General features: G+C 54.7%; 1 protein-coding gene across 1 annotated transcript; it reads left to right on the top strand.

Moving 5' to 3' along the window:
* Nucleotides 1-2,668: 2,668 nt before the first annotated feature.
* LOC129145195 (immunoglobulin superfamily member 3-like) lies at nucleotides 2,669-10,332 on the top strand. The gene is made up of 3 exons (XM_054691559.1): nucleotides 2,669-2,717; nucleotides 7,582-8,064; nucleotides 9,831-10,332. Exons 1-3 carry the CDS (start codon nucleotides 2,669-2,671, stop codon nucleotides 10,181-10,183), a joined length of 885 nt encoding a protein of 294 aa, XP_054547534.1. The 3' UTR covers nucleotides 10,184-10,332.
* Nucleotides 10,333-11,442: the final 1,110 nt, after the last annotated feature.

Below are 11,442 nucleotides of genomic sequence, written 5' to 3'. Positions count from 1 at the left end.
GCACTTTCAGGATGGAGGAAAGACCAAGGCCTGGCGCCTGTTCCGTGCACAGCAGCCCAGACCCTGGTCCTCACACAGCTCAAATCTGGGGTGTTTGGGAGTTCATCTCATCTGCAAGTTGAGAAGAATGACCGGATGATTAAAGCACAGCAGTGATGGGTGATCGGTCAGGGCCCATCTGTTATTCTTTGAAATCCACAGCCCACTACACAAGAGGCTCTAGATACAGAGTGAGAGGCTCAGGGAAGTGCTTCCCTTTTCTTCTCTTTAACACCTCAGCCTTCCTGGGACACAAGATGTGTGGCCTCTGCACCCCACCCCACTTGCCGCCTGCTTATCAACTTCTGGCAGCTGCTGGCTTGGCCAAGAGTTGAGGTGCACTGTCTCTCCGTTGGGTCCCCAGCATGGTCCGTGTCAGTTTTATGTATTATTTTTGCCTGTTTTTCCTCAAACACTCTCTGCCAGCAATCATTTTTAAAAGGGAAGTGGGGAACTAGAGTTTGATGAAATAAACTTGTGCCTCTACAGCCCCAGTGCAGATCTGCCCAGTGTGTACATAGAAGTGTGAACGTCCCCTCCCACGCTGGGCAGGAGTAGAGGCAGTGCTTTGTCCACTATATGCTGGGCCCTGAGTCTTTTGGGCTTTGGCAAGACCCAGAACCAGAGGGCTGTGCTAGGAAGAGCAGCAGCCTCGCGCCAGAGGAGCAGCTGAAAAAGCCGCCTCTCTTATCTAGTGGTGACATCTGCAAGGACAAGCAGATGAAACCTGGTCTTTCAACACCAGTTGCAGAATGAAAAATACCATGAAACCTTTAGGTGGCAAGTGCTCAGAGTATGAACAGCCCGGGCCCTGCGCCACTGTGATGCTTGGAGTTGCCAGGCCAGGCACATCAGGGCTCTTATAAATGTGTTTCTCTTGCTCAAGGAGCTGGCGCTGCTGCTTGGTCAGAGGTGCGTCCACCAAGGAAGACTAATGAGTCTTTCCTCATCCAATGTCCAGACACGATGACCTTGGGGGTACTTCCACCCCAGGGAAGTGGGCATTGCTCCCCTCAGCCCTAACCCTAACCCTGCTTTTAGGGGGCTGACCCTTGCTGCTAGTCCCAAAGGTGTGTCCTCCCAGGTGAAAGGTAAGTGTGATTCCTTGACCTTGGCTTGAGTTGGCCTCTCAGCTCTGCCACTCCCTGTGCGTGTTCTCGGGCAGGCACGTGCCCTGAGCCTCAGTTTCCTCCTCTGTAGACACAGGACAGTGGTCACATCCGCTAGTCCAGGCCGTGCACTTAAGGCAGGGCACGGAATGGGCTCCAGTTTGATGTCACATCACTTGTCAGACCCCAGCCTCCCTTCTCAGGTTGCCCGAGGTCCTGCCAGCCCCAGGCAGTGGAGGACCCCCATTTCCTCACATGTTGGGGTAAACACTGCACTTGTCATGTGCCCCCAATATCTACAGATGGTAGGGGGTGTCTTAAGGTCACCAGCTTCCTGGTACAGGACTTTGGCTTCTGAAATTTCGCCCATGAGTGATGCCTTTTAAGATTTTAGGTTCATTGAAGAAATAGTTTGTGATTTCTGAAAGTACAGGCCACGTGACTGGGATGCTGGGGCCCAGGTGGGGGTGCTGGGGAGGAGACCCACAGGAAATGGATTTCCACCTGCTCAACAGCTGCACCTGGTGGCATGTGGGGGGGGCGGGGAGTCCTGGTCTGGGCAAGAGTCTCCACCTGCCTCAGCTGGGCTGGGACAGCTCTGGGCTTCTCTGAAGGAAAAGGGCCCCTTCCTGGCTTGGAGTCCTTGGGTCTGGGCCCCCTGGGGCTGCAGGGGGAAGTGTGGGGGGCAAGCCAGTGGGGAACACTGACCAATAAGAAGGGGCGTTCCAGCGGGCAGTGGCTGCTCTGCAGAGAGAAATTCGGGGAGCCACTGAGGGGGTGAACGCCTCAGCCTGAGGGAAAAGCCACAGTTGAAACCGAAGAGGAGCCAGAGAGGGTGAGGAGGAGACACCGTGGCTGGAACCCAGTTCTGGGCACAAGGGGCGGCTGGGATCGGGATTAAGGAAAAGCGGGTGGGGTGCAACAGGCACCCCCACACCCCAGCGGTGTCTGAACAGTCCGGGTTCCTCTTGTTCTGACAGGGGAGGAGAGAGCCTGGGCGGGTCTGGCTGCCACAGACACAGATGGAAGCGCGGGGCCCTCAAGTCCTGGAGCCGCCCTGTGCTCTGGGGGTTTTCAGTCAAAGCAGCCGCCAGGGGAGTGCAGCGAGGCTTTTGGGGACTGACCCTCCCCCTCCGGCCGCCCCCACGTTCCCGCCGCCGCAGCTCCGACCCCAGCATAATCCAATCACTGAGGAAACCTGCTCGGGGCGGCGGAACAGCCCGGGGCGGGCGCTGGGGTGCGCACCCCCAGAGCCGGCCGGAAGGGCCGCGGGCGGGCGGGGCGCCGCGGGAGGGTGTGAGCAGGTGGAGAGTGGCCCTGGGCGGGGGCGGGGACGCTGAGAAACGGTGTCTGCTTTGCAAGGCAAATTTAGTGCACCCCGGTGGCTTCCCCGCCCCCTCACCTCCATCTGGTATTCCAGGTACTTTGCATCAGTAATTTCGCATTTGAAACGCAAAACGAAACCTCTCCGAATCTGCCCAGATGGGGCACCCACGGGCACACCCCGGCCTGGGCGCGTCATGGCCGGCCTCGGGCGCGAGGGGGGCGGCGGCTTGTTCCTCCTGCTCGGTGAGTGACCCCTCGGGCAGAGGCTGCTGAGAGGGTGGGGTGAGGACTCCCCGAGCCAGCTGTCCCGGGGAAAGGGGTCACCTCGCCCCTCCTTTGGGGCGCGGGAGGAAACTTCTCCCCGGGGTGTCTGCATCTGGCTGGGGAGGAAGTGGGGGCCCCAGCGCTCTCCGCGGGGCTCATCTCTCTCTCGGGGCCTCTGAGCCCCTTGGGCAGATCCAGGCTCCCGCCCCGCGCAGCCTGCCCTGGAAGGTTGTGGCTTTTCTCTGAAATTCAGTTACTTCTCGGCCTCTGAGCTGCCCTGGCCTTAGACTTGAGGGGACAGAACCGCGCTGGGCCTACCTCAGGCTCCCCCACCCGCGCCTTGGGGGTGGATCCCTGCTGGGGTGACGATCTGCACCCCCCCTCAGCAGGTTCCCCCCCTGCCAGTGCTGGTGGCTTCTGCCCCCCAACGGGCCAGCTTGGGGTGGGAAGCCGACCCTGGCAGGGGGAGGGCAGAGAGAGCGTTTGAGCAGGGGACCTAGTCTGCACTTTGGGGTTCCTAAGCAGGCAGTGATGATGCCTTCCCCTCCCTTTGGTCTTAAAGGAATGAACCTGTGTCTAGAACCTTCTGATTCCCTTTCTAGCTTTAGGAAATCAGCAGCACAGCCCCAGGACATGGGTATCTTTGCCTTGTTTCTGACCTCCTCACCCTCCCAACACCTCCAGTCTGGGGGCAAGTCACAGTGAACCCCTGGAGAGCAGCCCCCCTAACTCATTCTTCCTTTGGGTGGGGCGTGGGGGCGGGGCCTGCTGGGAGCCCTTGGGACCATCTGCCAGATCCACATTCCACTCCAGTCTTCAGGCTTTTCTGAGTCACTGCCCTTTGCGTTCTCCCAGGTGTAGGACCTGGGGGAGGGTTTGGGGAAGGCTCAGAGTTTCCACAGTGTCAGGTACCAGTGTAGGAAGAGGGATTAAAAGAAGCACCAAAGCCCTGGGCCTGCAGAGGAGGAGAGCCTTGTCTTTTGTGAAATCAGGCGTCCTCTGTGAAGCAAAGCCTTCCAGGGAGGGGGGGTGGTGGAACCTGGCTTCCTAGGAGGGAGGTGCTGGAGCTGCAGTGATGTGGGAAGAGATCCCAGGAGGAGGAAGCCAGGCAAGGAAGCCAGGGAGCAAGAGTTTACAGGTGAACTTGGGCAGTGAATGGTCCCTCCTCCGTGTCCCCCAGGGACACTGGACACACACTCCAGGTGCGCCGAGGGCAGTTTCTGAGGGCGCCCTTTCTGGGAGAGAAAGGATAATAGTGTCCGTAAGAATTCATACAATTACTGTGAACATCTGTTGCTCAACAAATACTGAGCATCAGCTGTGTGGGGGGCACTGTACAAGGCCTGAGCACACAGCAGGGCACAACACTCCCTGCTCAGGGGCTGGGGGAGGGGGAGACAGTGAAAAAGAGCAAATAGAGAAATGTGGGGTGATGGCACAGCACACAGTTACTAATACAGAGATTAGGAAAGCAGAGAGGAGGGGGAGCCGTTAATAGTTCTTTTTAAATTTTCACAACTTTGGAACACTACACACGTCAATTTCACCACAGTGGTTGACTTCTCCTTTATAGATCAAACACACACTCAGACGCATGCACTTAAATGGGTTATTTTTCGCAAAACCTTTTGAGAGATGCAAACCTCAGGACGACCTGCCCCTGAATGATCCAGCTTGTCTTTTAAGACACTGCATCTCAGTGAGCCCCAGAGCCTGGTCAGCAAACACAGCCTTGTCCTGGGCTGCTTTCTGGCTGAGTCAGATCTGGGTCAGCACTTCATCTGGTGGTGGAACCTCTTTCGGCCCCTTGCGTCTACGAGTTTGCTTTTTACTTTAGGGCTGCTGTTCTCGGGGGTTCCGACCAGTTAGTTTATAGAATATGCCTTGATTTGGACTGTCTGCCTTTTGGTGGTGTTTGGGTTCTGGTTAAAACGTGGTTGTCGGGCAGGATACTCTTTGTAGGTGTGTCCTGGTCTGCTCCACTCATCTCATGAGGAAGCAAACTCTGTCCATTGGTCCCACTGTGGAGATGTGAATGTCTACGGCTTGGTCAACGTGATGGCCCAGAGATTTCTCACTTTACAGGCACCGTTACCGCATTGCAAATAAGTAATTGACTAAGATTGTGGGGATCTCTTGTTCCCTGACAATCTCTCCTCTAATCTTTTAGCATCCAGTGAGGATTTCAGCCCTAAGCCCATTATCACTAAAACGTTATTAGATGGCAACAATTTTCTAGCTCTGTTTTTAAATATATTGATATTCCTTAGCAATGAAAAGTTTTTGCAATTTTTTTCTAAAGATTTATTTGTTTATGTCTGCAAGAGCTGGGTTGTAGGCCAGAGGTGAGTGCAGGGATGAGAGGATTCACCAGAGACAGAACAGGGAGCACAACAGGTAGATCTGCTGAAATGCTCTGCTGAGGGGAGCAGCGGGGAGACAGGAGAGGTCTGCTGGGCCATGTGGGTAGCTCCCTGGCCTGGGATAGAACTCATGCCACAGTGCCTGCCAATAGCTTCATGGTGTTGAGGCGCTTCCCCTTGAGCCACCACAGAGACCCCCATTCTAGCCCTTTGGATAGGCTTTTGTTTCCTCAGTCCCAGGCTGTTTATTTTATCAGGGACTGCCTTGGGAGGTGCTTCCTCCCTCTGTGTGACTGTCTCCTCTCCCCCTACCATTGCTGGCTGGGCTAACTCCTCTCTCCTTCAGTGATTTGTCGTCCTGGATCAGTTTCAGCCTGACTTCCCTGAAAGCCCTTGGGTTGGAGGCTCCCACGCCTGCTCTGAGTCCTCTCCCTCAGCTGGGGTGCCCGGGGCTCAGGACGATGCCTGGCTTCTTGCTGCCTCGTTCCCAGTTCCCAGTGTCGTCCCCAGCCCCTGACATATCCAGGGCTCCATAAGCTGGATCATTCCTTAGATTTCCGGGCCCGAGTTCCCTAGTAAAGAGTCAACTACATGGTCACGGGTGTCCTGCTTGCTGCTGGCAGTTTTCACTTTAGCACAGCACAAGATAACGTATGCGTAATGTAACTTGTTTCTCCCTAAAGGGCATCTTGGAAGATGCTTTTCTGTTTTCACTAAAATCATGTGCTGCTTCCTAACCAATTTTCCCCCCTCCTAGATCTCATTGTCTGTGATACCCAGCCCAAAAATGTGGTTCTATCTGGAGGCATAAATCAGAATGTGACTTTCAAAATAGTATAACCTGTAGCCTTTAAAGATATCCTGTGGGAAAAGGCAAGAATAAAGTCATCGAATGGGAGGAGAACTTTTACCGGAGCCCAGATCTTTCCCGCCCTTTATAAACAGGGCTCATTTAGACACCCGGACCGGGGACCTCACCATCTTCAATATAACGTTGCAGACTAAGATGAGTACAAAGTCAAATATGGCAGAACTAAGGGCAGCACCAAGTTTACTCTTAAAGTGATTTGAATAATGTGATTTGCTTAAAATGACGCATTCCCACCTATTCGAAGAGACTGTTACAAAAAATGGGTCACGAGGCGAGAACCGGCCGTCCTATGGGTCAGGCGTGTGTCCTCTTTCTGGCCTGCGGGAGCCACTCCAGTCCCTTGTCACCTTCTGGGTGAGCAAAGGAAGTGACTGAGGGGGGAGGAACTGTACCTGGGGCAGAGCGACGGCAGCAGTGTCACTTGTCTTGCTAGGAATGTTCTGGAAAGAGGGAGTAGCAGCAGGGAACTCAGAGCTGAGCTCCCTGGACAGGAGGTGCTGTGGAGTCCCTGCTGGCCCCTGTTCCTCTGCAGTCAGGCTGCACTGCCGCTAGATCGCCTGGCGCTGGGCTTCACCCTTCCCGTCAGGCACGCGGCCATCACTTAATAGTGTTGAGACAAAAGTCCTTTCTAGTTTCCTGGTTCCTCAGTCCTTGCTCCCCCATGCCGCAGTGGTCTTGTCCCCCAATCTACCTGGCCTCTCCCTGCGGACAGAACCTCAAACTTCACCAGTAATTCTGATTCCCCATTGTCTGAGGGTCAGGGGGCCCACTCCTCTGTGGGACACTGGCCTCTTCCACTGGGCCAAATCCGAAGTTCCTGCCTCACCTGGAGTCCTCACAACCACTTTGGCCCTCCCAGTGGGGTGCTCCCTCCTGGGCTCAGGCTGGTGCACATGCACAGCTTACCTGCGGGGTTCTCCATCACTTAGACACACCTGACTCCATCTCCACCTGCTTGAGTCTGGCGCTCACCTGTTCTGTGCTCACCACCCGTGGCCGCCGCAAAGCATGTCACCCCCGGGGTCCCCACACTTTAAATTCCGGGTCTCCCACTTAATCTGTCTGGCCTAGCGTCCTTGCTCTCCCAGAGTCTTTATCTCCTCAGACCCTGAGCCCCTGGTCTCCACCTCCTTCTGCAGCTGCAGCTTTGCCGCCCTTGTGGGGCTAAAGAGGTCCTGAGGACAACCCCGCACATGCCTCCCTGCCTGCAGCTAGCCTGGGGGACTGTTTTCCCCCCTTCCCCTCTGGCGCCCCCATTCTGACCTGCTCACTCCTCCCCTGGTCCCCTTCCCTCCCCGCCCCCATTGTGCCAGGAAGTGACTCCAGTCAGTCTGTCCAGCTCTGCTTGTGATTCCCCAGGAGCAGGGCTCCTCCCACAGAACACAAGCAGGGGGGACTGGGGGCCTCTCACGGCCCCCCTTCCTCAGCTACTCCCCACTTTCAGTCTCCATGCACAGAGCATCCTCGTGAGGCGTCTGCTCCGCTCCTAGAGCTCTGCTCTCCCGTGGGCTGTTACCCCTCCACACAGGTACCCCCCGCTGCGGTGCCAGTTCTCTGGTGCTCCTGTCAGGTCTTCAGTGATGGACACACCTCCCGTCTCTGTCCCTAGTCCCAGGTGTGGCCCTGCAAGTGATCCTGGTGGTCCCCAACGCCACGGTGCCCGAGAAGGCCGCCTTCCAGCTGGACTGCAGCATCACATCTCGCTCGAGCCAGGACTCCCGCTTCGCTGTGGCCTGGTTTTCCCTGAGGACGAAAGTCAGCGGAGAAAAGGGCAGCCCTGGCCTGGCAGGACAGGAGGAGCAGGAGGAGGAGCAGGAGGAGGAGCAGGGGGAGGACCCCACGGAGAGGACTGCACTGCTGCGTGTGGGCCCTGACGGGGTCTTCGGCCCAGAGGGAGGCCCCTGGGAGGGCAGACTCCGCTTCCAGAGGCCCTCGCTGCTGCTCTTCCGGCTCACGGTGCTGCAGGCCAGCCCGCAGGACACGGGCAACTACTCCTGCCGCGTGGAGGAGTGGCTGCCCGGCCCTCAGGGAGATTGGTACCTGCTGGCAGAGGAGGAGTCGGCCCCCATCAGCATCCGCGTCCTGGACACCGGTGAGTTTCCCCAGTTGGCAGGGGAGGGTCGCACTGGTGACAGCTGTGTCTCAGGGACAGGGCAGGGCGGTTTGCAGGTTAATAAGCACTTTCCTTGCCTGTCCCGGGCACTGAGGACTTGACACACCGTTCATGTCACTGACCCTGATGGCCCAGGCCAACTCAGGAGTGTGAGCGGCCGTGATAACACAGTCATCGTCCATCTGTGCAATAATCCTGATGCCACACCGAGTCTGTTGTAGTGTTTCCTCTGTTGTTCACCAGCCTGTGGTAGAGTTCATCACACAAATACCTGGTCAGGGGTTACTGTGTTACACTTTAGAATATTCACTCTGATCTCCTTTAGCCAATTAACAAGTGCTTCAGACTCATAAGGAGAGAAAATGAAGCCCCAACGCCTCCCTGTCACTCTTTCTGTTTTCCTGGGTCATTTTTATTTTGGAGGGTGACATGGATGTAGGTGGATTTTCATGGTCCCCTGGGAAGGACCAGCCTAGAAGGGCAGACCTCTCACAGGGAACAGTTCTCTCAGAGAACAGTTGAGCTTCCATTGGTGTTGCTACAGAATGTTCCAGAACTCTAAGTTTGGATTCTATAAAAGACATGGAGGAAATTCTTGCTGACCTTGAATCATCTGTTCTAACGAGGTGCTCTTGATTGGCTACTCTCAAAATGTGGATTCTCTGAGACTGAAAATGGTGTCAGTAATTAGCACAATTAGTCTATAATGTAGAAGCAAAAAGGTCACTAGAAATTTCTACTTGTTTTCAGTCAAAACTTTTTACCAGATAAATTTGATTAGAAATTTTGAGTTTCATTTGCTATTTCTTTTCTTTGATCACCTCGTTTACATGCTTCAGATTGACGCCTATGATGCTGAGATTTTACAGGTCAAAGTAGTTGACTGTCAACAATTTCACATGCTTTAGAGATCTAATAGGTGTAAGTGTGTGTTGAATGTTCTTGAGCATACTGATAAGCAGCAGCTGTGCACTAGAAAGGAAGGCAGGGAAAGACCTGTATTGTGCTCAGACCCCCCAACACACTGCTGAAAAAGCTCCAGTCCAAAAGCCCAGGGAGCATGTGGAGGCCACGTATTCTCTGCCACTGTGGCGACCCCTGTGTATGGCATTTCAAGGAACAGCGACTATCCAGCAGCCTCAGAGACCAGGCTCCTGCTGAGTTCTTCCAAGTCCAAGGGCTGACCTGGACAAGGGCTGGGGGACTGGCTTCATACCCCTCCATGTCCAGGGCGAGGAGGCTGTGTCCTCTGCAGCCACAGACACCCCGTGGACATCTGGGACCCCACAGTGATAATTAAAGATTGTGTTCATTAAAGAAGCATTGTTTCTGGGAAAACTACTCTCAGGAGCTGTCAGGAAGGGAACATTTATATCGCCAAAGAAGGACTTCTGGAGCAGAACTGAATGCAAAGGGAAAGTATAAAATACAACCGTCAGGAGAATGAGAGAAACTGGGGTCAGCTTCTTTCCTTCCTCATAGAGTTGAGCTTATAATCCATCAGTGTCATGTGGCTTTCCAAGTAGGGACTCAGGTTCCCACTAGGGCTTGGGAGCATTGCTTTATTTGCACTGAGCTGGAGGAGGCGCTGTTATGCAAAAAGGATGCCAAGGGTAGCAGGGGACAGAAAGTCAGGGTTGGGGGCAGGGAGTCCACCAAGTAGCTTCCCTTGGGCTGGGTCAGGTTCTTGGGAATAAAGCCCAGGTTCTCAGCCTCTTGACTTGTCTCCCACTGGCCCCTTCCAGGCTCCACCCTGCAGTCCAGCATTGGCTCCAAAGATGCGCTCTTCTACTTCGTCCTCTTCTACCCCTTCCCCATCTTCGGCATCCTCATCATCACCATCCTGCTGTTGCGCTTCAAGAGCCAGAACTCCAAGGCCTACAGGTGTGGGCGGGTTGAACACAGTGCTATGGAGCTGTCCGCAGACTCTGCAGCGCGGTTTCGATTCCCAGCCAGCCAGGGAGATTCCTGCATGGCAGAGCAGACCTCTCCTCTCTCGCCCACTGTTCCCCTCACCAGTGTTTTCAGTCCTTCTGCCTGTTCTGCTCCCTACTCTGTCTCTGGTGAATCCTCACACCCTCCCTGGCCTGTGCCCTGACTCTTGTATAAATAAAAATAAATCTTTTTTTAAAAAAGAAAAAGAGCCTGAACTCCTAAGGGAAGATGGGGCACCCCTGTTTTGCATCAAAGAGCCACACCTCACCTACTCCCAGACATGCCTGGAGCCAGTGTCAACCTCCATGGAGATGTTTATGCCCTGGAATTCCCATGTTTTGTGGCGAAGAGTGTCATTTCCCTTCCTCTGTGAACTTGCCTCTTGAATCCCGCAAGATGCCAATTTGCAATAAGCCACCAGGAATTCTGGCACTTAATGGATGGAGTGATCGCTGCAACATCTTGTCCTGATACTGAACGGACAGGGAGAGCAGTGGGATTCTGCAGGCCAAGTTGGTGCTGCTGGTCCTTATCGGGCTCTGCAAGTGGCTGGGTGCACAGCAGCTGCTAAGCCCGTTTCTGGCAGGTGGTGTAACCCTGCTTTTCCTCCCAGGCAGCCCAGGGTGCTCTTTGGAGACACCCTGGTCCCACCGCTGCCCCCATGCTCATCCCTATTTATTATGCTGCATCGACACTTCTGAGGTGCGAATCGACTCTGGCGAGGAAGGAAGGCATGCTTCGCCCCATTTGGTGGTGGAAATTGCCTACCCCTAACTTAGAAACTGAGTCAGGGAGGGCGATGTCTGACTGTTTTCTGATTGGAAAGATGCAGAGGGCTGCCTGGGACGGGTGTGCAACTAAGATTTGGGTCTGAATGGGTTCACAGCTGTAGAATAGCAGGTGCTGCAGGTAATTCAATATGTGAAGCAGTTGCAGGAAACTTGAAAGACAAGAAGAAACTGGAGCCAGTACTTTAATAATTTTTTTTCCTCTGTATTTTCTACTGACCTGGGGGAGACCTTCCAAAGTTGAGCCTCTCCAAGCTTTCTAGGAAAATCCCCAGGACCTGCTTGCTTTGCCCATGTCTTGGGAACTGGGGTGTCCGAGGACAGGATATGGCGCCCTCCAGTGGCCGCGGGGCCTCATTGCACGTTGCCCGCCGGAGCTTCCGTGGTCTGGACCAAGAGGAAATCTGCAGCCACTGTCTTGACTTGGGCACATCTCTGAGGCTGCATTGATGAAACACCACACTGTGCGAGGCCAGTTCCAGGACACGGAGAGGACCGCACCCTCTCTCCCCTGGGGGTTTCTGTAGCAGATTTTCCTATTCTTTTCAAACAATGGTTTCTCTGCGTTGATGGTTGAAGGAAAAAGAAGGTGGGGTCAGAAAGCTCCTCGTGCATGATGTAGAGAGCTGTTGGT

This window comes from Talpa occidentalis, unplaced genomic scaffold (assembly GCF_014898055.3).
Source record: "Talpa occidentalis isolate TD23 unplaced genomic scaffold, MPIMG_talOcc4v2.1 talOcc4.9, whole genome shotgun sequence".
NCBI lineage: Eukaryota > Metazoa > Chordata > Mammalia > Eulipotyphla > Talpidae > Talpa > Talpa occidentalis.
Note: the sequence above shows the minus strand (reverse complement) of the source record. Positions and strands in the feature narration are given on the sequence as shown.

What these genes read in the sequence shown, in the direction of transcription:
- LOC129145195 (XM_054691559.1), top strand. Translation starts at nt 2,669, where the DNA reads ATGGCCGGCCTCGGGCGCGAGGGGGGCGGCGGCTTGTTCCTCCTGCTC. An exon ending in CGGCTTGTTCCTCCTGCTCG is followed by an intron (nt 2,718 to 7,581) that starts GTGAGTGACCCC and finishes CTCTGTCCCTAG; the next exon opens with TCCCAGGTGTGGCCCTGCAA. An exon ending in CATCCGCGTCCTGGACACCG is followed by an intron (nt 8,065 to 9,830) that starts GTGAGTTTCCCC and finishes GGCCCCTTCCAG; the next exon opens with GCTCCACCCTGCAGTCCAGC.